The sequence below is a fragment of the Podarcis gaigeae genome (genome assembly GCF_964106915.1).
Source record: "Podarcis gaigeae genome assembly, chromosome: 14".
Classification (NCBI taxonomy): Eukaryota; Metazoa; Chordata; class Lepidosauria; order Squamata; family Lacertidae; genus Podarcis; species Podarcis gaigeae.
In genome coordinates this window covers 47,716,917-47,744,102 of record NC_139690.1, presented here as the reverse complement: position 1 = coordinate 47,744,102, position 27,186 = coordinate 47,716,917, and the positions used below count along the sequence as shown (strand labels likewise).

The 27,186-nt window shown below is 45.6% G+C and overlaps 2 protein-coding genes across 4 annotated transcripts in view; one reads left to right on the top strand and one right to left on the bottom strand.

Moving 5' to 3' along the window:
• TOM1L2 (target of myb1 like 2 membrane trafficking protein) overlaps positions 1-5,137 on the bottom strand; it is a 49,528-nt gene extending 44,391 nt beyond the window's left edge. For 2 of the 3 annotated variants that reach the window (XM_083711597.1, XM_083711598.1), the window contains exon 1: positions 4,988-5,132. In XM_083711597.1, coding sequence (XP_083567723.1) covers positions 4,988-5,039 — 52 coding nt within the window. In that variant the 5' untranslated portion in view covers positions 5,040-5,132. Of the gene's footprint in view, positions 1-4,987 lie in introns of all 3 variants that reach the window. The other variant, XM_083711599.1, reaches the window with a different exon arrangement.
• Positions 5,138-7,291: 2,154 nt separating this feature from the next.
• DRC3 (dynein regulatory complex subunit 3) lies at positions 7,292-25,728 on the top strand. Its single transcript, XM_083711925.1, has 12 exons — positions 7,292-8,665; positions 9,347-9,463; positions 10,422-10,588; positions 13,960-14,106; positions 15,487-15,606; positions 18,211-18,321; positions 19,416-19,592; positions 21,324-21,455; positions 22,204-22,274; positions 23,388-23,511; positions 23,679-23,810; positions 25,350-25,728. Exons 1-12 carry the CDS (start codon positions 8,506-8,508, stop codon positions 25,455-25,457), a joined length of 1,566 nt encoding a protein of 521 aa, XP_083568051.1. The 5' UTR covers positions 7,292-8,505; the 3' UTR covers positions 25,458-25,728.
• The last annotated feature ends 1,458 nt before the right edge of the window (positions 25,729-27,186 follow it).

The following is a 27,186-nucleotide window of genomic DNA, read 5'->3' as shown; positions in this document are numbered from 1 at the left end:
ACAACACTTTGTATCTATGTCTATAATAAATGCAACAAGTAACTGGACCATCAAGAAGAACTGAACATTTTATTCAACAACAACAAAAAACATTTACAGGCAAAAGTTTATTATCTGAACTTTACAAAACAATGATTTTGCTTCATCTCCTACAAAGAAAAGGCATGTCTGGAGTCCACCCACCATACACACACATCCTTGGAAAAATATTTGGGGCTGAACAATCTTTTACCAACATATCTTGGAAAAGATATAACAAATGGGACAATCCTTTATTTACGTTATGCTATTGGACTGATGAACAATTTATTCTTAGGACATAAAACAGAATGTATGCTCTGTTTTTCTTACTGCTTTTGTTTGATTACTATGTGCAAAACTGAAACAGAAGAGTGGCATTCAACTCATTTTTACTCAGAGGAGAGCTATCAAAATTAAAGAGCAGTTAGGTCTGTTAATGTCAGCAGGACTACTCTGAGTAAAAATTAGTTGAATACCACATGAAGCATTTAAAAAACACAGCCTGGTGATTTGGTTGGAATTGGTGCTTACCAATGGAATAGGAATTATCAGCCACCACCACACAGCAGTGGTTTTCAATCTAAGTTCCCAGGAACTCTGGGGTTCCTTGAAATCTCAAGGGCAAAAACATCAAGGGCACACAAGCTTCTCTGGAATATGACTTGCGCAACCTCAATTGCAAAATTCAACTCTATTGCATTATCGACAGCAAGCAGCTGCAAGAAACTGTTGGGTGTGCTCCCATAGGTTAATGGAGAGAACCATCAAGTCTGCCCACTGAAAAGAGAATGTACCCAAGAACATGCCCAAGGAGTTCTTGGAAGACAATAGATGTGGAAAGTGTTTCCTGAAGACAGAAAGTTTGAAGAAGAAGAAGAAGAGCTGCCTAGAGAACTACTTCTCAACTTTTATGTAGGCTTAGCACTGTGCAGAAATTTTCAGTTTTCCCCAAGCTGGGCTTGGGACTTACAACTGAGCACAGAACACCCCATGACTTTTAACAGTACTTGTACTGTAACAAAAACTCCTCAAAGCCATGGGAACGTCTCAGTTTAAATAGATGGATGCTCAGAGCTCCTTCTTCAAGGTCACAGGAAAGGTCAGCACCAGAGCCAGGATGGAAACTGAAATTCCTGACACTGAACAGCATGCTCACTTAAGTCCTTGCCCCCGCTGGACAGCAATTTCCCACTAAACAAAGTGTAGCAGTTTAACAGAGGCGAGTCTAAGACTATTTGGACCCCAATGACAAAATGACTGTTCCTTTATTAGGCTGTCACGTATGGGATAGTATCTGCTATTTGTTTCCCAAGCAACTGAGGGGGCTACATTGCCCCATGGACAATCAGCTACCCACAACAAAACCTAGCAGTCAGAGAAGAGGCACAGTGCAGGAACAGGGCCCCCAATAATCACATTACTGCACAATAATGCTTTAGGCCAAGCATTGCCATTACAACCAAAACACAAAAGTGGCCAGTATCTTATTCTCATGGTACGGAGGGGAGCAGTTGCCACAAAACTCAGGCCTCATCTCTGGGCCCACCTGGATGCTGTTGGAGAAGCCCAATTGTGTTCACTTTCCTTGAGCCATATCATCTGCTTTGAACACAGAATATCTCGGATTCAGTCACTGGTATCTCCAGGAAGGGCTAAGAATGTCTCAGATGAAACCCTGGAAAGGCACTGTAGTCGCTGAGCTAAATAGGCCGGTGGTTCCTCTGTAAGGCAGCTTCCTCTGTTCGTATATTCCTCAGACCTGCTCTTGTCTCCCAACTTCCTCCACCTCATTCCCCCCCCCCCCTCGGTTATGAGAGTCAAACAGTCCTCTCCCCCACCCCAATAGGATGGTTCAAGGATGATGAGGGATCAATCTGAACATGGAGGTTCTATGACAGGTAAAAGCCACTGGCAAGCAATATTATCCACCATTTGCTAAATTCTTTGGCTCTTTAAAGTCATCTTTAAATTGTCAACTTCAAACCACCACTACCCATCCTATGGTAACCAGTTCTGTAAGGTAAAAGTCTGCATTATGAAAACAATGCTTCCCTTTAAAAAAAAATCAACCACATATTGCAAATCAATGTCACCAGTCAGGTTCTTGTGTTTTGAAACAAGGCTTCTTTATTGCAATCATAGTTCTATACTTTCACTTAGTCATTGCTTTTCAAAGCCAAGAAAACCTCAGCCTCTCCTCAAGTGTGTCTCAGTCAGGAAGTCATTCTTAACTTCTCTGATCACTTTAGACATCCTTTTCGGTGTACTTCCCAAGAGATCTTATTTGAGATGATAAGGTGATAAAAACTACACACACCTGAGATTCCTCCATGTCAGGTTGACCTATCTGACTCCACCCCACCTTTCCTCCCAGTTTCATTCTTTGACTCACCCCACCTCAGAGCACCCTAGGCTTCCTCAGTTCCTCTTTTGCTCCCCAATATCTTCCAACATTTCACAGCTAAAAATAGGGCCTTGAACATAACATCCCAGCTTAAGGTTTTTAACTGCCTGAGGCAAAGGATGCGGTGGTTCCCCAGTCCTAGTTCTGCATACAGAAACCACTCAGGCTGGCAATTGAATCTTACTTTAATGCTGGTGACAGAACAGTGCCTTTTAGCAAAATGGAGAGCAGTAGGCTTGCTTTAAAGGAGTAGTTAAAAAAACAAACCCTATGGAACTCCCATTGACTTGTGCCTTGCCCCATGTGTATAACAATGAAGAACTTTGTGTTTAATGCAACCTTTAACTGAGCTCCTAATTGGGTTTTACAGAACAGCTTCTTAAAGTATGCTGTATGTTTGGTCATGTAAACGGCTAATAAAAATACAAAAATATATACAGTGGTACCTCGGGTTAAGAACTTAATTCGTTCTGGAGGTCTGTTCTTAACCTGTAACTGTTCTTAACCTGAGGTACCATTTTAGCTAATGGGATCTCCCGCTGCCACCGCTGCGCAATTTCTGTTCTCATCCTGAAGCAAAGTTCTTAACCCGAGGTACTATTTCAGGGTCAGCGGAGTCTGTAAACTGAAGCGTCTATAACCCGAGGTACTACTGTATACAGAGCAGGATTCCTTGTACACACAGCTCTAACCTCACTGCCACTCTTCCAACCCCAAACATTTGCTGCCTGAATTGGGTGTGTTTGCTCTTTAAGTTGCAGATATACTAGAAAAGCAGATATACGAGAAAAACAAAAGTCCTCCTGTAACCTGTTATCAACAGTTCAAACAAATGTCAGAGGTTTCAAGGTATGTAATGACAGGTTGTGCACAGTACGGCACACTTTACTGTGCACACACATAAATTTATGTTCATGATGACAAGATGCTTCTTCCCATCAAGTTTTATAGACCAGGGAAGAGGGCTGGATCGTGAATAATAGAGAGTCAGTGTGGCAGCATAGTTAGTGTTGAACCAGGAAATCAGAGCTCAAATCCCCAATGAGCCATGAAACTCACTGGGTGACCTTGAGTCAGTCAGCCTCTCTCTCTCAGCTTAACCTACCTCACAGGATTGTTGTGAGAATAAGATGTGGAAGGAGAGAACCAAATAAAACATAATTAGTGACAACTCCAGACAACTAGGGTTTTAACAAGCTACAAGATGTTTAAGTCTTAGTTTTCAACGGTACTCTGTTGATATGATTAGGTCTGCTGTGGCGGGTAGTTTTGCAGTTTCATTTTTGGGGATCGCTTGATGATTTCCTAAGAGGCATGTTGTTGTTATTTATTATTTAAATACTGTACAGAAGCTGCGTTGAAAGGGTACTTGGCCTAAAAGATGGCATATAAATATTTCAAACAAAACTAACAGCCTCAGGCTAATAACATTTTGGCAAGGCATCCTCAAAATGCAAACACAGGGAGAAAACAAGCACAGTGATGGGACACAGGTCAGGAAATAGGGACAGCTAGAGGATACAATATGGCCTGGCCTATATTCATTAGAACCCACAAAGCAACCCATATATTGTAGTTCTAACGATATCAATCTATTCATCTCAAATCCACAGTCAAAAGGTCAAAACGGGGCCAATGCTTTACCAGGAGGAAAAGAACCAGGGATGACAGATAGTTTTATCTGCTCATTCAATGGTCCTTAATGCACCTTTTAGGACACGCTGTCATCACAGAGTGAATTACAAGGCTCCTAGTATGCATTAAAATGTCTGTATTTGTTTTTTGCTTAAAATATTGCATGTCGCTTTTGAGCTGCTGCAGCAAAAAAAGAGACGGTTGAATTTTATTTTAAAAATCACCAATAATACAATTACCCTGCACAAAGACTAAAGTTGAGGCATATGACAAGGCTATATAAATAATAATAATTATGGGGGAGAGAGAGCCATCAGGGAAAAACTTAGCAGACTGACAGGCTGGGAAGGAGAACAGAAGCAATGTTAATTGTCTTACTTTAAATGTTGTGCGGATCCTTTCCCCTTTTAAAATGATTTTTTTGGGGTGGGTGGGGGTTATTGGGTTGTTGTTTTTATTTTGCTTATGTATTTTGTGGTTTTCTATTTTGATTTTATTCTGTGAACTGCCCTGAGACCTCCAGGTATAGGGCGGTATATAAATTCTAATAATAATAATAATAATGATTCACCAAGGGCAGCAATTAAAATAAAATATATACAAGGACGCTGGAGAGGAAAGACTTTCACCTCCCAGCTCAATCCCTGGCTCACGGTTGGCCGGGACATGACGCCAAGCAGGCCCGGGGCTCCCTTCGTGGGTCAAGAGGGGGCCAAGACGGACAGGGCCGTGAAGCCGGTTCAGGTCCATCTTCTTCAGGTGCAGTTCTCCTGCCATCCCAGGAGGGAGAAGCTGCGTCTGCCCAAATTTCCCCCTGGCCCGCTGACAGGGGCCTTTGCGGCTTCTCCCCCCCCCCCCGTCTCCCCCTCCCCCGTCCCCTCAGGCCTGCCCCTCTGCCCCGCTCCCCTCGGCTGCCCCCTCTCTTACCGAGGCTCTGCCCCACCGGGGTGCTGAAAGGGTTGCCCAACAGAAACTCCATCTTGGGATGACAACAAACCCGCCCGGCCTCCCCGCCCGCTCCACCTCTCGGAGCCTCCTCTCCTCATCCCCCCCCCCGCCCAAACCTCCTCAGCCCCGCCTCCGGCCCGTGACTGACAGGCCTCTCCGGCCAAGCAGAACCTCCACTTCCCCACAGCAGAGCCCGCCCCGCGATGTCGTCGCCCGGGCGCCGATCCCGAAGGCCGAGCGCTCATTAGCGAGCGCGAGCGCCAATCACTTGTCAGGCCAGGCTGCCCGGCCTCGATGCTGTCGTGCGTCGGGGAAACAAGAGAAGGGAAAGGGCGAGGGGTGGGATAAGTCCCGCCTTCGGAGACAGCCTATTGGACAAAGCTTTCTCAAAAAATAATAATAAACCTATTGGATAACCTTCGCCGAAGGCTCGGATCGAGTAGCCAATCCTGATGGGGGAATGGCTGTTTATGCGCCCTGTCATTGGTTGGGCGAGTTGGTTCGGGTTGGTTCCTTCTCTCTCGCGCCCCCACACACAAACACGCGGACGTGAGTCGAGGTTGCTTGCCGCTGTCGCCGGCCGATCTGCGTCACACGTGACGACGGAAGCCCGGTGGGCCGGCGCGAGAAGCGCGACCTGCCCTTAGCAACGGCCGCGGCATCCCTAGCAACGGGGCCTAACCCGAGCTTTTAACCTTTGGGGAGGCTGGAGGAAGGCGGCTGTGGGTTCAGTGTGAGCTGGTCAAGTGACGCGCTGGTAACCTGCTGAGCAATCCGGGGCTGGGTGGGGTTTCGGTGGCTCTGGAAGGGGAGTGGGCATAGGATGTTCTGGGATAGGATGTGTAGATATGACACGTGTTGTTGTTTGCTGTCCTACACCTTTCATGTTTGTATGACAGGCGGAAGTTCTATCGGTGCAGCTGTAAGAATGACAGGTCGAAGTTCCACTTTGGATTCAACCTCTGTGTGAGCCAAGCCAGCATCTTGCTTCCAACAGCGCCCAGCTGGGGGAGGGGGAAGCTGAGCCATTCCAGCTCCAGACTGACAGGTGGGAGGGTGTCTGAAGTGGACCCCCTCCCTTAGTAGGTCCTCAGTAGGGAAGGACTGTGGCAGCACGTCTGCCTTGCAAGCAGAAGGGCCCACATTCAGTCCCCGATGGCATCTCCAGGCAGCCTTGCCGCCTTTGTTCTGGCAAAATATGGGTCGGGGTGATTTTATTTTATTTTAATCTGATGCTGATGTAACTTCAAAGCAATCTATTACACTCTATTGCAGCCTCACAGGATGGCCCCTCTGGAATTTGTCACAAGCACATGCAGATACACATGAATTTGTAAATCTCTCTGTCAGGGAACTGACATCGGAGCCAGAGGTGGAGGCAAGGCTCCCAAGCGATGCTGGAGAAGGGCCCAGCAGGGAGAGAGGGAGCTCATCGGCTGGAGAAGGAAATCAGCATAACACCAGGGATAAAGGGGGCAGATGGAGGAATCGGCGAGGGGGCTCCAGGACTCCTTGCCGGAGACCAGCAGGGAGAGCACGGGTCCTCCGATACCCACACCCACCCTGTGCAGAAGACTTCCGCGCAGGGAAAGTAGGCGTAGACTTGGCGTCAAAGAACTTCTTTGCTGGAAGAGGTTCAAGAAACACCCACTGACGGATTCTGCTAGCGACTGAAACATCCACGAAGTGAAGGGCTGTCCAGACAGAAAAGGTTTAACCAGGCAACCTAGCCAAGAGTGGCGGCAACTTACGCACGAGCAACCCCTATAACCATTACACTCTCTGTGCTTGGCCACCCAAAGCTCAAATACATGACCTGTCTCACACCCTTTCAAACACATGCATTTGGAGAGGATCCCTAACTTGACAGAGAGAAAGAGAGAAGATCTGAAATACAGGACAAAAAACCGTATCAATACAGGACGTAGCATTTTACACTGAAATACGGGACAATCCTGCATTATACAGGACAGGTGGCAACCCTAGCTAGATAAGGCTGGGAGAGACTCCTGCCTGAAATTCTGAAGAGCTGTTGCCAGTCAGTGTAGACAGTACTGAGCTAGATGGACCTCTCCTCCATGGGAGATTTTAAATCTTTGGCTGGCCATCTGCCATAGATTCTTTAGCTGAGATTCCTGTATTGTGGTGGGTTGGACTTGGCCTTTGAGGTGCCTTCTAACTCTACAATTCTTTCATTCCATGACTCAGTGTAAGGCAGCTAACTGTGGTCCACCTCCTCCTCCTCCAAAACTGTGTACAGTTCTGGTTGCCTCAGCTCAACAAGGATATTGTTGAGCCCCTAGGAAAGGTTCAGGAAAGGCCCAACAAAATGATCAAGGGGATGGAGAAACTCCCTAATGAGGCAAGGTTGCAGTACTTGGGACTTCTTAGTGCAGAGAAAAGGTGAGTAAGACAGTAGTTTATTATGCATGGCATGGAGAAAGTAGATGGAAGAAAGTTTTTCTGCCTCTCTCATGACCCTAGAACTCATGGATATCCAATGAAGCTCAATGTTGGAAGATTCAGGACAGGAAAGAGAAAGTGCTTCTTCATGCAATGCATAGTTAAACTATGGAATTTGCTTCCGCTGGAGGCAGTGAAGGCCAGCAAATTAGATGGCTTTAAAGGACAAATTGATGAAGGAGAAGGCTATCAGTGGTTATAAGCCACAATGGCTACTCTCTGCCTCCACGGTTGGAAGCAATAATGTATTTGAATAGCAGTTGCTTGGGACAACAGGACAAGAGAATGCTAATGTGCTCAATTCTTTCTCCTGGTTTCCCACAGGCATCAGATTGGCCACTGTGAGAACAGGATGTTGGACTAGATGGGCCATTGGCCTGATCCAGCAAGCTCTTCTTAGGTTCTTGCTGCTGCCACCACTGCTCGTTAACTTGCTGTCACCCTTTGGGCTCAACCCGCACCGCCACCCAAAGCGAGAGAGCAAAGTGTACAGAGGCTGTTAGTTGCCCTTCCTCTTATCACCATTCATACACTTTGAAAGGAAATCAGCATGAACTGCAGAGAGCTGCAGTAGCAAAAACAGGGTTAGCTCCCCCACTGAATTGGCACTAGGATGCCAATTCCTGACAGAAGCTGTGAAGTTCAGAGGGCGGGCCTGGAAGCAACAGCCTTCCTTCATTGCTTGTCCACAGTGCCTTATTTTTAGTGGTAGAGTGCTGCTGAATATGGAGGTTCTGTTCACTTGCCATTACTGACAGCCATGTCTTCCATGATTTATCCCTTTTTTCACACAAAGCTGCCTGTACTCCATATATAAGAAGAATGAGGCGCCAGCTGGGGATATGCGTAGAAGAGTGGATAGTTTGGTGGACTGTATGTTGGCGTGGTAGGTGGGCATTATGCGGACGGTGTGGACAGCTCCCAGAAGCTCCTACTATGAGAATGAGGCATCATGTGTCATTCTATTTCAGTTTCTGCGCAGGCCAGGGCAATCCATTTGAGTTCTAATCTTGGGGGCACGTCTTCTGCTCAAGATGAGTCGACTGTATGATAGCATAGAGCCCAATGTAATCAATGACGAGATGCTGCAGAAGGCCGTCGAGGAGCAAGGACCTCAAGAAGAAGCAGGCCTCCTGGCCAAAAAAGAGGGCATCAATTTCAAAGATGTCTTGGCGCTGCAGCTTGATTTTAGAAGTAAGGATCAGAATACAAAACAGGGACTTTTTTAAAGAAAGAAAAAGATCAAGGCTCTTTTACTACAAAGTCCTTGCAACATGGAGATTTGCCATGTGGACAGTCAGTGGTTGAACATCCACTTTTAGGCAGGATTGTGAAGATACTTGAACTAATCTCTGCTCCTCCAGCTTCATCACCCTTGCCATCTATTAGTTTCCTGCTCTCCCATAGCTCTCCCTTTTCTCTGCTCCTCCCACTTATGCCAAGGGATGGACAAATCCACGAATTCCAGTGTCTCAGATTTCCTATCTTAAGTTTAGGTTGCCCCATTTCCACATCAGGTAGTATGGTGCAGAGCTTTTTAAAAATAAAGTCTGCACAAAACATTGTTGCTGTGTGCATTTCTCCTCATATAGAATGCCTTTTTGGTACACAGTTTTCCCTAATGTAATGCATTTTTGTGGGCACTCTTTCCTAATTTACACTTTTTTGGTTTGAGACCTGCATTGCAAAACTGGGAGAAGTGCAAGTTTCATAGGATAGGCAGATTTCGGTCCACATATTGGTTTGGGAAGTATGAATTAATTAGGTTAGCTTTAAAAGGAAAGCTGAATAAATTTATTCCCTATACCTACATATGGTGGGAACTGCCTCCCAAAACACCTGCATGATTCTACTTCTCCCTTCCTGTGGCTTCAGATATCCTGAAGATTGACAACCTCTGGCAGTTCAAGAACCTGACAAAATTGCAGTTGGACAACAACATCATTGAGAAGATCGAGGCACTGGATACTCTGGTTCATCTGGTCTGGCTGGGTAAGATGGTGGCTTTCAGGGTCACAACAAATGCTGTGAAATTTTTGTGTAGGAATTAAGAGCAACCTTCACTTCATTCCAGCTGGTGGTTGCACCCTGGTGTATTTTGGAAGTGATTTCCATGTTGGAATTGTATCATGTGTCAAGCAGCCCCCAATATGCTACTCCAGACAAGGTCCCGAAGCTTCCTTGGCTACCCTTCCCCTCTCAGGTTGACATTAGTTGGGTTTGACCACAAATTCTATTTGAGTGTTGATCAGGAATTTTGCCTGTGCAGGATAGAGACTGGTGTCATAGGGTGGCATTCAACTAAGGTTTACTCAGAATAGACCCACTGAAATTAATGAACAGCAATTAATTTCAATAGGTCCACACTGAGTAAAGCCTAGCTGAATAGAACCTGTAAACTCTGAAGATAATAATTCCATACCAGCCATCAAATGGCAACTAGAATGAAGATGGCATTTGAGATTCCTAGGGTAGCACTGCCTGATGAGAGACAGTTTTTGTTCCCAGCCAAACTGACTTTGTTTCCACTCCAGCCCCTTGAAAAGGCAGAATGACCTCATCAATTTGCCTTTTGTTAGAAGAAGGCCGAACAACATTCTCTTCAGAGTCTTCCCTCTTACTCATATTTGCTAGATATATGACTTCCTGTTGGGGGAAAAACAGAACCAGGATAGAAAATAATGTTTTTTTCTGAAACCTATACGCATTTGAAACATTCTAGTTAGAACAGTGGTTCTCAAAATGTAGGGCAGGTCCCCTTGGAGAAGAGGCACATATGATGCTTAAAAGGGGACAAGAAGTTCCAGGGAGGGCTAAGTCACCTCCTACCTATTGATTCCAACAAAGAGGAAAAAACTGATTCTGTGTATAGGAAAGAGTTCCCTAAGAGGATTTGAATGGTTTCCTTCTCAGAGCTCTTGCCTCCCACGTTCTTTTTCTGCTCCCCCAGATTTGTCCTTCAACAATATTGAAGTCATTGAAGGCTTAGATGCGCTCGTTAAATTGCAAGATCTTAGTCTGTACAACAACAGGATTTCTAAGATCGAGAATCTGGACACACTCCAAGAACTTCAAGTCTTCTCTATAGGAAATAACAACATTCAAACTCTGGAAAATGTAAGAGTTTAATTAATAAAGCCGTATAAAGTCTCTAGTGGCAATCTTGTGTACTCTCGCTCGGTAGTTACTCTCTTCTGAACTCAGTGGTGCTTACTTCTAAGTAGACATATGGAGGCTGAAGCTGCTACTTCTCTTTGTCCGCCAACACCTCTCTGGCAGAGATGGTCACTTCCATTTCATGGCCGAGGATCTGAGACTTAGAGAGTGCCCATGGCCATCTAGTGAGTCGCTGTTGGAGCAGGATTTTTTATATTTTTTTCTTCATCTACTGTAAATCTCCTGTTGTAATCACTAGAAAACATCTGTGCTCAGTGTACAATCGGAGCGAACTCATTCACCCAGTGCCAGTATTTATGTTGCCAAAACAGCACCATCTACACCCAAGAAGAAGGAATAAGCAAGCACTGAAGGAACCCCTCTAGAGGTTTGCAGCAGGAGAAAAAAGGATGGTTAGAAAGATAAACCCCGAAGGGGGTGGATGTGTGCAAAACAGCTCAGTAAAGACTGATTGTGCTCATTGGCCACAGAATGCTTACTGGTGATGAAGATGGATAGAAAACAGGGTGGTTATGGAATAGAGTATCCAGAAAAAGGGCATGGCTGGCACGAATTCTGAATTCTGTGCTGCAGCACTTATAGCAATAGCCACATTGATATATACTGTTTTACAGTATTCAACAACACTGTCAGTAGGCTAGCGTTTTATCCCCTTGTTGCAGATTGGGAAAAAGCTGGGTATCGGTATTTTAAATGAATATAACTCTCCTGTGTGGACTGAAATCATGCCCCTAGGGCACACCCAATGCTTGTTTGTAGCTGCATATTTACAAGGAGAGCAAAATCAGCCAAGGGGGTCTTCAGTCTGTCTTCAAAGCTCTTGCTTAGACATTTAGCAGCCCTCCATAATCAGAACTCAAATTGAAAACTACTAGCCTAACAAATTAAATTCCAGTAGCTTCACTAGGCCCAAATAACATCTGGTTCCAGGAGTAGTTGTTACAGTTTATCTGAAACAGCACTGTCCACCTCCCTATTGCCTCTTAGGTACCCTGTTCTAATCATAACACAGTGCAGTAAAGAGGAAGAAGTAATTAAAGGATGCAACAAAGGAGAAGGGGCAAACAGTATTTGTAGGCAACTATCTGCCAGTAAACAGGGATCAGAGGGGCTGAGAATGGGCTTCGAGAGGCTAAAATTTGTGAACAGTAAACCAAGTCTCCTTCCTTTTTCTTCTTTAAAAGTATCCCACTGTTTTTATTCCTATCACACAATGCATGGTGCCTTAACAGAGTTACATAAGCAACGTAAAACACAGACGAATCTTCCCTACTACCCACCTCATAAATTCTTATTGTTATTATTATTTATTCAATTTCTACGCCATCCTTCATTCGAAGATCATATGGCAGTTAAGAATCTAAAAACACAAACCACAATAACAAACAAACAAACAAACAAACAAACAAACAAACAAACGCAAAAGACCCTACACACAGCTTAAAAGGCCATAAATTGTTAGCAAAAGGCCTGGGAGAAGAGGAATCATTTTGCCTGGCACCTAAAGACATGTTCCGAACATGCCAGGCAAACCTCCCTGGAGGGAGCTTTCCACAAGCGGGGAGCCATCACAGAAAAGGCCCGTTCTTGTGTTGCAGCCCTAAGGACTTCTCATGGGCAGAGTAGAGCCTCAGATGATGACTGCAGGGGAAACTACAGAGCAGAAAGCAGGGGGGGGGGGGAAATGTATGAGAAAATTTCTCCCAACATCCAGAACATGGGAAGCCTCCCTGAAATTATTTAATACGGATTGTATAATTGGTTTTACTATTTGTGTTTTAATGTGGTAAGATAAGATTCAATCTCGTTTGTTATAAATTTTGAAAGTCTTTAATTGAAAATGAATAACAACAACAACAAAATTATTTACAAAAAAGATTATGACTGCAGGGTCCAGGAAGGCTCATATGGTGAGAGGTGATCTAAAATAGAAATTACAGCAGTAGATAGGGAGAGGGAAAGAAAGTCAAGAGCAGAGAGACAGCAGTGTGGGCAGATGTTATGACACATACCGTACTTATCACTTGGTTACAGTAGGAAATGAGGATTTTATTGATAGATGGATTTCATTTATATCCCACTTTTTTCCCCTCCAAGGAGCTCAAAGTGGCACACATGGTTCTCCCCCTCATCGTTTTATCCCCCACAACATCCCTGCGAGGTAGGTTAGGCTGAGAGGCAGTGCCTGGCCTAAGGGAGTCACCCAGTGAGTTTCATGGCTGAGGGGGGATTTGAACCCTGGTCTGCTGGGTCTGACACTCTAACCACAACACCACACTGCCTCTCCAAGGGGTTGAAGGAGTTGACCTTAACCCCCAGTGAACACCTGTGGTGGTGATCTTTAACCCCCTGGTGAAGTGTGTGTGTAGCCGGGGGGGAAGAGTGTTCGTGGAGGCTGTTCAATGCACAACAGGAGAAGGGGAAATGGGGGAAATTGTTTTCCATATTAAATCTGCTGTGGTATCCCTTTAACTTCTGAGTAGACACAAATAGGATTTCACTGTAAGACAGTAAAAATGCATTTTCCTGTGGATTGTAGTTTTAGACTAATAAACTGCATGAGGATGCCCTTCACAGAACCTGGATAGATGTGATGCTTGCAGCAGATGAAACTTTGGTTGTTTTAGCTTCCCTTGATATCCATGAGGTTTAGAAACTTGCAGAGGGTGGGGTGTTCCCTCGCAACCTATGGCATAACTGCAACTGTGCAGCAAAGATCCTTGCTTTTAATGGTTCCGTCTGTTGAGATGGATCTGCTTTCAGAAAGAAACCAGTACAGTGGTACCTCGGGTTAAGTACTTAATTTGTTCCGGAGGTCCGTTCTTAACCTGAAACTATTCATAACCTGAAGCACCACTTTAGCTAATTGGGCCTCATGCTGCCGGAGCACGATTTCTGTTCTCATCCTGAAGCAAAGTTCTTAACCTGAGGTACTATTTCTGGTTTAGCGGAGTCTGTAACCGGAACCGTATGTAACCTGAAGCATATGTAACCCGAGGTACCACTGTACACAGGGTTTTTTGTCCAGAAGTCACAATGTGTGCTATGTGCATCAGCATGTAATAATTTATTTTTCTGGGTTCATTTGTATTTTGAACCAGGGGGCCACCAACCACAAGAGATACCTCAGCAGGATCTTGTTCTCATTCAGTAAAAAGTCTAAGAGTCTGCAGATGTTTAATGACTCCGTTTGACATTTTCCGACAAAGAACACTCCCTTTCCTCTTGTTCATCTTTTGTGAGAATCTCAATTTTCCCCATAAATATTTTGTCCTCATGGCTCTCTGCATTTCTCTGTCACCTTGGCACAGGTGATCTATCTCAGGAAGTTCCAAAACCTGCGCACGTTGAACCTCGCTGGGAACCCAGTGTGCGAAAACGAAGTGTATTCCGCATTCATCGCCGCTTATCTCCCCGACCTTGTGTACCTGGATTTTAGACTGGTAGATGACAACTCGGTAAGGATGGAAAAGTTCAGCCCCTTATCTCTTGCTATTTTAGCTTTCCTATCTACCCCGAGTGCCAGAAAGCTGGTGAGGCTGCCTCCTCACTCCTCTCCCCACAGGTGCCTGCCTTGGGATTTGTCAGCAGTAGGGACGCGGGTGGCACTGTGGGTTAAACCACAGAGCCTAGGGCTTGCCGATCAGAAAGTCGGTGGTTCGAATCCCCGCGACGGGGTGAGCTCCCGTTACTCGTTCCCTGCTCCTGCCAACCTAGCAGTTTGAAAGCACGTCAAAGTGCAAGTAGATAAATAGGTACCGCTCCGGCAGGGAGGTAAACGGTGTTTCTGTGTGCTGCTCTGGTTTGCCAGAAGCGGCTTAGTCATGTATGCCAGCTCCCTCGGCCAATAAAGCGAGATGAGTGCTGCAACCCCAGAGTCGGTCACAACTGGACCTAACGGTCAGGGGTCCCTTTACCTTTTTATTTTAAGCAGTAGAGTAGGAAGGGGGATGCGGCGGATGCGGGCTGCCCCGGGTGTCATCCCTGAGGGGGGTGACAAAATGGCTAAAATATGAGTTTTTAAAGTAAAAAACAACAAATTGGGGCTCATGGAACTTTTTTGGGCTCCCAACAAATGCAACGAAATGCGGCTGGCACTGGGCGCCACACAGTGGGGCTGGCACTTACCACAGGGCCTGCAGCATGCCCGAGCCACGCATCTCTCCTGGGAGTGACGGGGTGACTTGGGCACCTGCAGACTCCGCACTGCTTAAAAGGGCAGCATGGGGCTTGCGTCTGCCCACCGCCTCTCCCTCAGCTGCCCCACAGCTGAGGGGGAGGCAGTGGAGAGGCTTTGTGCAGTGTGCCCTGCACTGGCTCGCCCCGCCCCCATTGGCGGCTTGCTCCGCCCCCAGGTGCAGGGTGTGTGCACTGCCCTGGGCACCCGAGTAGCTAGCTATGCCATTGATTCTTTAAAAAAACTTAGTATAAATTTCAACACAGTAATTTTAACAAAATACATCATCCACATTGTGCCCCCCTCCATTTCCCCCCTCCCCCCAGACAGAACACCCACCCTCCCACCCCAGACTTCCCTCAGCTCCTTTCTCTGGTTTCTCAACACATCTTTCTATCTGCATGTTATAAAATTGTAAAGATCCTCAAATTATCTATCTATGTATTATCATAAAGAGTTTGTGAATGTTTATTCAAAACCTGCCAAAGAGTCCAGTTCATTTTGTTGCCTCTTCAAATATTTCGTAAAAGGTTCCCATTCATCTTCAAAGTCACAGTTATCCTTATCACGTAGTTTGCGTGTTAATTATGCCAATTCCGCATAGTCCATCAGTTGCTACGCCATTGATTCTAAGCTGCCTGTCCCTGTTTTCTTTTCCCAGCGAGAGATGGCCCTGATAAAATACCAGTATGCCATCGAGGAGATGAGACATGGGGAAACTCTGGCCATGGCTAAGCAGCAGGTTCTGGATGCCCAACAGAAACAGGTGGAATATCACAAGGTATGTTTCTTTTGGGCCGTCTGTAGAATCATAGAGTTGTAGCCCAACCCCCTGCAAAGCAGGAATGTAGATCGCAGGGATGTTGAGAGAACCCAACAGATACTGGATTCTCTCTCTCTTTTTTAAACATAATATTTATGTTTAAAGATTACAGAGAAAAACAAAAGAATTAAACAAAACAATACAATACAATACAAAAACAAAAACACTACATTACACTAACACTAAACATTAAATTAACAACACAAAACAAACACATTTTAAAACACATCCAATGGTTTCAGTATCTTATCTTTCATTCACTTGTTTCCATGACCTCCTCACACCTCCCTTTTTGTATTCCATTTCAATTAACTGTTTCAGCAATTCCTTTCCATCTTCCTCTGTTTTCTGTCCTGTAATTTATCTTAACTTATTCTAACCTTATTTTTTCCCTTTAATGCATTAAAAATCTATTTGTCCTTAACTCCTTATAACATTTCTGCTAAAGCCATATAACTTCATTCCAACATTTTCCTAACATTCATTAATTTTACAGTATTTCTGTAAATAATCTTTAAATTTTTTCCAATCTTCTTCCACCGACTCCAGATACTGGATTCTCTTTCAGCCTCCTGAATAGGCGTTGGTCTCTGAACACTGATATATGAAATACGAACCAGTAAGAAAACAGTTGTGGATTCAACAGACACAAAGTGGAAAGCTAAACCAAACAGTTTGTACAAAACAGTTCATACACGAGAGCAGGGCCTTCTCTGCAGTGGCTCCCCATCTGTGGAATGTTTTCCCCAAGGAAGTTCGCCTAGCGCCTTCATTATACACCTTTAGACGCCAGGCAAAAACATGCCTTTTTAACCAGGCCTTTGGTTGACCTGATTGACATCCTATACCCTTTTAAAATGTGGCTCTTTTTTGGAGGGTGTGTGTATTATTGGGTTGTTTTTATTTTGATTTTCTATATTGTGATCCTTTCTGTGAACTGCCCTGAGACCTCCAGGTATATAAATTCAATTAATTAATTAATGGCTTGAAAGAGGTTGTCTCCGGAGAGCTAACCAAAGTGAGGGAAAGGTTCTGTAATTTTGGAGTCATTCTCGATAGGGCTCAGCTCCTTGCTGTTAATATTATCAGTTTCTACCTTGTTGACAAGACTTCAGTTGGCAAGAGGGAATCGTAGGGAGATTTACAGATGTCTGGATGTCTTGACCCTCACTTGGGCAGGTGTTTAGCTGAGAACAGGAACCTCCTAGAGGGGAGATGAAAGAGACTGAGTGCGCAGTTCAAGGCCTGGAGACTCCCTTTAAGGAAAGTGGCAGGGGTTGAGGTGGCAGGGCCTGGGGCAGAGAGCGATCTAAAAGGCTTAATTTGAACTTCACACCCCGTTTGAATTTCTCTTCTGTTCACTTGAAGCTCTCCAGCCTCTGGTTTTACCTATGTATGTATGTATGTATGTATGTATGTATGTATGCTTAGTACATAACATGCACCTTTCAAAAATGCCTTCTCATATTGCCTCCCACCTTTCCTCCAGGGAGCTCAAGGTGGTGTACATAGTTCTCCCTCCACTCCCCAACTTTTAACCCACAGCAACCCTGTGAGGTAGGTTAGGCTGAGAGGCAGTGACTGGCCCAAAGTCACCCAGTGAGCTTCGTGGCCAAGTGGGGATTTGAACCCTGGTCTCCCAGCTGCTAGACCGACACTCTAACCACTATACCACATTGCCTCTATTGTCCTCAAATGACCAGCTCTCAAGGTCAATATGGTCTGCTGAGGGTTGATGAACTGTGAAAGAATACATTGTTTATTTTGTTATTTTTGGAAAACAGGTGATTCTTTTTGTAAATATTATACAATATGCATTTCTACATTGTGTTAACTGGCCTGCTATTTATTTTAAGGGACCCCGGCCCTTTAATTATTCTTCTTAGCATCTCACAGAACCATCTGAATTTAAGGCATAAGATTCTCCCCATTTCCTTTGGGCAACTGTCTTCTCCTGATTCCCTGTCATTGACTGGTTGGATGCAGAAGAATGGTGGGAGGAACCAGCTGGAGAACCTCCAAGGGAAGAAGACCCAGAATCTAGGGAGTGGTGGTGGGACTACAGTGAGTGGTCAAAGGGAGAAGACAGGGAGTAGGATGTGTCAGAAGCTGAAGAGGTAACAGAGCTTAGTGAGCAGGGAGAGTCTGTGACAGAGAGAACCCAGAATCAGAGGCAGAAGCTGAAGCAGGAAAGGAGAAAGACCAAGAGGCAGAGATGAGTCAGGCTGGGAAAGAGTCACAGGTGTCTCCCTCTTCTGCTGTGACAAGCTCCCCTCCCAGAACCAGAAGAGGCATGAAAAGGGTGGAGGAGAGGTTGCCTTCATGCATGTGCAGTCTCCAATTGCTGTGGGAAAGCCCTGGAGAGAAGGGAACCTAGACGCTTGTGGGGAGACAGGGACCTTTAGTCGTGGCAACCATTTCATGGGGGCAAGATCTGAGTTGCTGCGCTCATTAGGCCTGACACGCCTGTGCTAATGAAGAGTTAACTCTGGCTTGCTTGGTGCGATGGACTGCCAGCTCACTCCTGTTCTTTCCCTTCTGCCTCCTTGCTTCGCTCTCCAGCGCGCTTATGTGGAGTATCTGAACGGAAGCTTCCTCTTTGACAGCATGTTTGCAGACGATCCCGAAGCAGCCAAACTCCTCTACCTCCCTGGAGTGCCAGAGCTACTGGAGGTATATCCTTTTAAAAAAACAACAACCACACAACTTCTTTTTTTAAAATTTTTAACAGTTTTATACACACATCATACAGTATCCATCACCCATCTCTTTTCCTAAGACTTCCCAATCCATCTCTCTGTGGCACGTTAGGGGAATCTTGATCTGCTACATATCCTGATATTTCACCCATTATCATTTCAAGTCTTCCTTTTTTGATGTTATCTGCTGCTCATATGTTAACCCCTACTTGTAGGTTAAATTGTATTCCGTACCCTCTAAGATAATCTCCCAAACACCTCCACTCTTCTCTTATCTTTAACTAATCCTTATTCTTTAGTTTCGCGATCATGGTTACTAATTCTATGGTTACTAATTCTATGGTTACTATCAATTTGTTCTACCAAATTTCCTTAGTGAGTATCTCTTCTTTCGCGTATACTATTCTAGCTGAAGCGGCTGCATACAGAAAGATATTGGGTGCCTTTTTTGGAATGGCATTACCTATTATCCCTAATAGAAAGGCCTCTGGTCTTTTGGGAAATGTGAAATGTCTTTTTTTAATTCTGTGCGGAACGTTTCCCAATACTCTCTAGTGTATTTACACGACTTCCACATATGAATTGGGGTTCCCTCCACCTTGTGGCATTTCCAGCATAGATTAGACCCTTTTAAATACATTTTCACTAATGTGCTGGTCGTCAAGTACATCATCTTTTGTAGGTTTTCCTTAATAAGATAACAGGCAGAGAAATTCTTTGTTTTGGCCCATGATTTTTCCCTTGCGGACAATTCTATGTTGTAACCAATATCTATGGCCCATTTTGTTATTGTCACCTTTGCCATCTCATCTTTGGTCTCCCACGCCAGTAACAAGTTTTATAAATTTTTGAGATACATCCTTTCTGCTTTGGGACAGAACTGGTGATAAACCTTGAGAATGGGATGTTCTCTGGAGTGGGGTTTCTTGCTTGTTATGAGGGCTACTGTGAGTCATAGTGATCTCCAACAACAGGAGGCAACAGCCCAAACAAGACAGTGGAAGCAGACACAAGCCTTTTTTCTTTCCTTTTCAAACACAACTCAGTTCTCTCCTTGACTCCAACTTCACATACAAGACTAAATTTGTGGCCATTTGCGAGAACCTGTTTGAGTACGGCCTGAAGCAATATGAGAAGCGAGAAGCCGAGGTCGCCCTCTTCTATGAGTGCCTCAACGAAGCCCTGGAAGAGAACCACCAGCACTGTTCCAAACTCTTGCACGACTTTGAAGAGAAGAACCATGGGGTACACGAGGGACCTTGGGCCAGGGATGGGGAATGCAGCTGGACTCACAACTTCCATCAGCCCCAGTGAGCACAAGGCGGATGATGGGAGTTGGAGTCCCACAACCTCCGGAGGACCATAGGTTTGCCACTTTAAGTGATTACAAAACCGGGCCATCTTTGATGAAAACCGGGATCGCTCCACCGCAACCATTTAGTTCTGATTTTTTACAGGTCAATACTGTAAAGGTAAAGGTACCCCTGACCGTTAGGTCCAGTCGCGGACGACACTGGGGTTTCGCACTCATCTTGCTCTATAGGCCGAGGGAGCCGGCGTTTGTCCACAGACAGCTTCCGGGTCATGTGGCCAGCATGACTAAGCTGCTTCTGGAGAACCAGAGGCAGCGCATGGAAACGCCATTTACCTTCCCGCAGGAGCAGTACCTATTTACCTACTTGCACTTTGACATGCTTTCGAACTGCTAGGTGGGCAGGAGCTGGACCAAACAATGGGAGCTCACCCCGTCACGGGGATTCGAACTTCCGACCTTCCGATCGGCAAGCCCTAGGCTCTGTGGTTCAGACTACAGCGCCACCCGCGTCCCTGGTCAATACTGTAGCAAGGGCTTAAACTTCTCGGGCAGGCAAAGCGACCAGGGAGTCAGCCCCACAGTCTGATGAGGAAGCTACATCCTCGAGATGGGATGTTACTTCTTAATCCTTCTCGCTATGCTTGACCTACCTCACAGGATTGTTGTGAGGACTTAATGGGGGGTCATGTATACCATGCTGAACTGCTGGGGGACATTGGGGAGGCAGGATAGAATGTCGTTAGTAACTGTTTCCCCGTGACTGTGCAAAGGATCACATCCTGAAAGTACCACCAGGTGCTGACTTAAACCAAGGCAGCAAACTGTTTAAATTGATGTATTTTGTTTTCAATTGTACCTAATCCTAAACACTTTTAGCTAGATTTCAGTCAGTCAAAGCACACTATACCCCAGGGGTCACGTTCCGGGCCCCTGCACACGTGAGATGTATGCTAAGTGGGAGCCTGAAGAGGCCTTGTGGCTTGTGTAGAAACCCTTCCCAGGCCCATGGCCACATTGAGGAACTCTTTATAAGCTTCAGAAGGAACGTCTGTCTTTCATAGAATACAGTTTGAAAATCCCTGTGGGAACTTTTGTCAGGAGCTCAGCCTACACTCGAGTAGGACCCTGGCAGAGACACATGGCCGATTGGCATGTTCTCTCCCTCCTGGTCGATCGTTGGGGAGCTTCAAAAGCTTTCTTCAGCCCGAACATGACAGCGACTGACGCCAACCGACACCGGCACACTTAGGGATCCACAGAGTCTTTGCAGCTTGCGTCGCAGACCTCAGCAACTCAGCATTTTGGCTAATCTACTTTATTTACATATAAATACACACGGAGCACTGCAACATGGCTCCCTCTCTCTCTAGCATCAGACAGCAAAGAGAAAAAGAACAAGGGCAATAGTCCCACTTCACGGAAACACAGTAACACAAACATCCTGTCTCCGCCCCTTCCCACTTCAAAACATACACCGTCATGTGAAAGACAACAATTCTATGACTGCAATCACGGAGCAGGAATTCTAACAACTTCGTCACTGCTTCACATTCCCATTGTGTGCACCAGAGTATCACCACCACCACCAATAATGAATAAAATGAATTATTTCTGCCACGGGGCAACAGCCGCTAACCTTCTTTCTCTTGCTGAGCACACAGGTGATAGATACGATTCAGAACCTCAGCGACAACCAAGCTATAGAGATCAAACTGGCTGAATACAACTTTGAAATCACAAAGCTCTCGGACATGCTGATGACTGAGGAGATGCTGCTGGTTGATCAGCTGGAGGTATGAACCTGGCAGAGCTGGACATTCAGGGGTTGGGGACTCCAAAGCTGTATTACTGCACTGCACTCTGTGTGCGGCCTCCCTGTGCTGGATCAGAAGCTGCAGTTAGCGTGGTTGCTAGCAGGAGTGAGACCTGCACTGGTTTTGCCCATTTGATCCCAGCCCAAGTTCAAGGTGTTGCTGTTAGTGCAAAAAGCCATGAATAGTGTGGGAGGAGTTTACTTGCAGAATCACTTTCCCCCATATGTACCTGCTCAACCACTTGGATCTGCGGAACTGGCACTGTTAAAGGTGTCACATAATACCTGTTCCACACTTGTAAGTAATTGATGTTTTGGTGTGATGGCAGCTTTGGAACTTCCTGCTGGTTGACATCAGGCTGGTGCCTTCACCATATTCTTTTTGGAGTCTACTTAAAACATTTTTGTTTAGGTGAGCCTGTCCGGACATGTGGAAGTTATATGTGTTTTATGTCTTTTTAGCTAAAGCTGATTTCAACCATCTTTTGCATGTTTTTAAATGCCTGCTGCAACCTGGTTTTTGCTGAGAATCTTAATGCTTCGTTTTCTATTTTTGTAAACTGCTGTGAGTTTTTCTTATATTAAAGCGTTATCTCTATTTATGTTTGGTTAACTACATTAATAAAAATGTTTCAGGCCCAATTTCTAAAACTTGTGGGAGTCAAACTGTTTTGAGTCGAACTCAGTTTTGCCCTCTAATTTCCCACCCCTTTTCTTTTCTTGCTAAGGAAGTGATAAAGGATTTCGAAAGGAACATCGCTGACCTGGTGTCGAACTTTATAGAAAACGAACAAGGAATATATCCTTTTGCTGTCGCTTGCACAGAGCTGCAAATTGTGGCGGGTGCTTTGCTTCTGATCAACAGAGCTGGCTTGTCCACACTGTATGGCATTCGATTGCTTCTCATTACTGTGCGGTAGGGCCGGGATTGATTTCAGTTTTGGAAGCATTTCTCAGGCCCCTAAGAACCACAGGGCTTTCCTCTCCATTCACTCTTTGTGCCAAGAACTATCTGAAGAGCTGCTGCAGTATAATACTCAATGTAATAGCAGCATTTCCACCTAAAATCCTGGGCTAGCATTTTTGCTTTCCTGGAGGACAACCCTGAGAAGCAAGGGTGGTGAGCCTCTACACTTCCACCCCATAAAGGAAGTTCTGTTGCCACGGGACCACTCCTGCCAACCAGAAGTACAAGAAGCTTGGAAACTGGGGCTGGGGTGTCCAAGCAGCATCCCTGGGGAGTGTATTTAACTCAAGGACCTTTGTTGGGCCATGTAGGGCCGAGTCTTTGCTGTCACAATGAAGACAAACTGAGGCTGGGTGCACATTCCCATGTGCTCCGCATCCCAGTGTGCTCCCACCACTGGTTTGGGAATCAGTGCACTCACGACATCAGTCGTGATCCATGTCTCTCCTGGACCTACCCTGTCACACTTTACGAAATACTGAATGGATCAACACTCATGGTTTTTAACGCTAAAAATGAGTTTTAAAATGGTTGCATGATAACCATATAGCCACGTGATGTTCTTCTTAAATGTTAATGATGCGTTATTAAAATGCGATACCATAGAGTGCTGCAGAGCTATCCCCTTCCAGAAACCAGGTAGAACTTGCAGAAAAGGAAGCAGAGGAGAAACCAAGTATCTTGCCATTTTAGAACATGTTTAATATCGTTCAAATGACGTTTAAAAAGTGAGTGTAGATCCAGCCACTGTTTTGATGTGTTCTTCCCCCAAACCAGCTTAGATCTGACTTGAGAGAACTGTTTTTTAAGCTGGCAATGTGTGCACGGCCTTAGTTTCCATCCTCTTGGCCAGCCTTCCCTGCCTCCTTTTGTTCAAACACTGGGCAATAGGAAAGAGTTGCTGAGAGGCATCCCTGTTCTTTGCTTCTTAACCTTTTCTCCTACGATGGCTCAGTGCCGGGATCTAGAAAACCAGCATCACGAGAAGCTCCTGGAGATATCCGTCAACACACTGGAGAAGATAGTGAAGAGCGAGTTTGATGAGGAGATGCCGGATGACGTTCGTATGGTGAGATCCAACTCCTCCTCTTCCTCCCCTTTCGCCATTAAGACCAGAACAGGCAAAACACTCTTGGCTTGACTCATCAGTAAGAGATGACCCTTCCTGGGATGGTGGTTTGTCTACAGCCCCCCCCCCCCCCAAATGGCCCTCCTCTCACCTGGTTTCCTTCCTAGCTTTTTGTGGACAAAGACACCATTGTCAACGCTGTCAATGCCTCTCACGACATTCACCTCCTGAAGATTGACAACCGAGAAGACGAAATTATCACTAAAGCCAATGGCTGGGCTTCCACACTGGTTGAGAAGGTAAGTGAAGAGTCCCATTGTCCCTCTGCTGGCGGCCTTCTCACAGAAGGAAATAACCAGCATTAAGGACATGAGCACTTTCATCTTATTGTTAACAAGGTAGCTGGTGGCAGTGGCATATTGGGGAGGGGAGGTTGGGACAGTTGCCCCGGGTGTACAATTGTTAGGGGCACAAATTTCAACACTGAGCTCTGTTGAAAATGGCTTCTCTATGCAAACCAGGAAGTGACCTCTCCAGACGACAACTCTTTTTTTCTTATCCCTGCATTTGCAATCTTCTGGGTGATGGGGACGTTGTTAAGACAATTGAATGTGCATGCATACTCAGTCCATTTCCTTCCCTCCCAGCCCTCTGTGTGGCCCTGGGCACTGGTAACCCATGCTTTGTCACTGTTGGGTGGGGTTGGCTGCAGTGGTGCAGCTAGGACTGGACCTCAGGGCCAATGTCTAGAGTCCTGCAGCTCAGGCCATCCTCCCAAAAAAGGGTCACTCAAAGAGTGGCAGGTGATGGGGGCAGTGGCAAACAGGCCCGGCATGAATAAACTGGGCCTTACCGGGGGTTGCCTTAGGGATCCTTTCCTTCTTATTACAGAAAATGTTGTAAAACAGTGGCCAGCTGGTCATCCAGTCATGTGCATGGTTTCAGATTCTCATTTTATTATTTTAAAATATTTTACGTTCTGCACCAAAATGGTGCTTTTATTCCCAAATTCACATCAGGGCAGTGGATGTAAACCCTATTTTATCCCTTTAGGCATGATGAGGCTATGGTTTAAGTTTTAAATGCAAAGCCACTGTGTTCTTAAATCAGGGTTGGAAACTAACCCCCCCCCCAAAAAAAAACACACCACACAGCAGGAACGTAGCAGCAGTTGTAAAGCGGGGGGAGGGGGAAGAGAAATGGTAACAGTGAAATAATACCCTTGGCCATCTAAAGCATGGGAGTGGGCGGGCAGTGCTGTGCTGTGCATCCATTAAATTTAGGGCCTAAAAGTGCCTAGCTACCCACAGGGAGGAAGTAAGATAGTGAGGGAAGTCACATCTTAATAATTTGGCTCTTCAGGTTTCAAGCATTTGCCTTGAATGGACAAGCACTGAAATCCCCTTCGAGGTCCTGCACACAATCTGGTTCACATACAGTAGAATGCTGGGCCATGGTTTAACCTTGCCCAGCAGCTGAACTATGGTTTGTTTACAGCCAACAAACCATGATATGAAAACCCTGGTTTTTGTTGGCTTATGAACCTGGGTTTGTTTTAACCATGGCTTGGCGTTATGTGTAAACCCAACATCCTTCCTTAACCATGGTTTGTTTAACCATTCCCCCCCCCCCCCGACCCCTGGCACTCAAGCTACAAAGGCACGAGGCAAGCACAGCTAGGGAAAAAACCCCAAAACACTTTGCAGAAACAAGCCATGATTTGTTTGACCTTCTGTGGGGCAATCTATGGCTAACTTGTGGTTTGTTAAACAGGTTTGTTAAACAAACCACAGCTTGGCGCTAAGTGTGAACCGGACCAACTGTTTCAATCCCTGCAGGTTCACAAGACTGAAATTCAAAGAAACCGAAGTCGTGTGTTGGAAATTAACCAATACGTTGACCATCTCCGCAGTGAGCTGGACAACATGGACATTCTGGAGCTGTAGCTGGCTTTCGACACTGAACTGCCCCTGCCCCCCATTTGGGGATCTGTGGCTTTCTGCTTGGGAAGTGAATCCATCCGGAGGTCTCCTATCTACTGAAAAGACACCCTAAAAATATTCCTTCTAAAAAGAGATGCCCTACTGGGAGGAATCCTCTGCCCCTCCAACGTTTGATGATCAAAACGAGTAGACTAAAGTGGACAGTGAGGCATTTAAAAGCAAAAGGAGTTGACTTAAATTAGTGCCTTGTATTTATAAAGCAATTATACAGGAAGTGGGTCAGTTCCATCTTTTGCATTCATTTCAATTACATAGGTAGTTGAACCTACAAAAATCGTAGGCTAATGAACTAATTTAAAACCTGATTAGAGGACCCATTTAGCACTGGTGTGCTGTCTAAAAATTTGTTGGCTCTGACATTGATTGAACCCTCATTTCATAGCATGAATGGAACCCATAGAGATGGGGCAAGTGACTGGCCAGTGATGAAAGGCCCAAGGAAGAGGGAAGAGGGTCTACTCAGAGAGAGCAGAACATCTGCACTGCGCAGAGGAGCCTCTCCCCAGGGCAGCACATTTCCAGATACGGTTCTTGGGCCTATGTGGGGGCCTGTGCCAGCCCACTGAGCCTTACTGGCACTTCATTTGGAGTGAAAGGATGACCTGGAACACATTGACACTCCTTTGGCAGCTGGGCATCTCAAGGGAAAATCAGGATTAGCATGCATGCTGTGGTTTAGGAAGCGTGTTCAATGCATTCTTGCATAATGTATACAAAGGGAGAGCCTTTCTGGGGCTCCAAGCCCATCCCTGAGCAGAATCTCTCTCCATAAGATGCTCAGTTGTTAAGTGGGACCAAATCTAGGACATTCTCCACCCTCAGAAGGCAGATAACCAGCAGACAAAATAGGTAATAAGACCAGGAAACAATGTGAAGGAGGCTGCTTCAGGTGGCCAAAGTTCCCCTCCGTGAACAGAGAAAATGGATATGTCAGGCTACTGGCTGAGACTTCTCCCTGACATGCTAGCTTTCTGTGTGCAAGGAAGTTTGTTTCAAGATGAAGGAGCCCTTGGGAGAATGAGGGAGCTGGCCAAGGTATCACACATGGCCCCCACAAAACAGCTCACATCTTAAAACCGACTCCAAGGTATTGCCAGAGATGGTTTAGTACTCCTGTTAGTTAAGGTTTGTTCCTATTTAAATTTTCCAGCCTTGCACCTGTGCCATGATTGTAAAAGGCAAAGAAACACAATTTTCCTTTCCACACCAACAGAGGAAATAAAGGGTGGCTGCAGCTATTTTTAACCCAGGCCGATTTGTAGGGGTGTGGAGTGCTTCTAACTTTTCATGTGGTTGACAGCCAACAAGGGGTACCGCTGTGTCTCCTGAAAAACTCCGAATTCCCTCCCCAATAAAGAAGCAGACTGCAGAACAGCTGGGCAGAATCACAGCCCCATTTTTTTAGGGGGACCTTGGACTTTCTCCTTAAAAATCGTATCATCCTCGTCGTCATGTGCTTGGACTTTGCCATTATTTCTGTAAAATTCCCATTCCTGTTTTCCTAAAGGCAGGTGCATTCATCAACCAGTGGACAAAGCTGATAACCCCCAGGTCTGAGAATGGCCAGAACCTACAGGGTCTTGACCACAGCTGCCTTGGCCGGCCCCCTCCACACAGTCCTGCTCTCTCACTACATTCTCTTATAGGTCAACCTAAGCCTAAAAATCAGGTT

Bases quoted from the DNA above. Each gene is read 5' to 3' on its own strand.
- DRC3 (XM_083711925.1), top strand. From the start codon at position 8,506: ATGAGTCGACTGTATGATAGCATAGAGCCCAATGTAATCAATGACGAG. The intron at 10,589-13,959 runs GTAAGAGTTTAA...ACCTTGGCACAG, and splicing joins ACATTCAAACTCTGGAAAAT to GTGATCTATCTCAGGAAGTT. The intron at 19,593-21,323 runs GTACACGAGGGA...CTGAGCACACAG, and splicing joins TTGAAGAGAAGAACCATGGG to GTGATAGATACGATTCAGAA.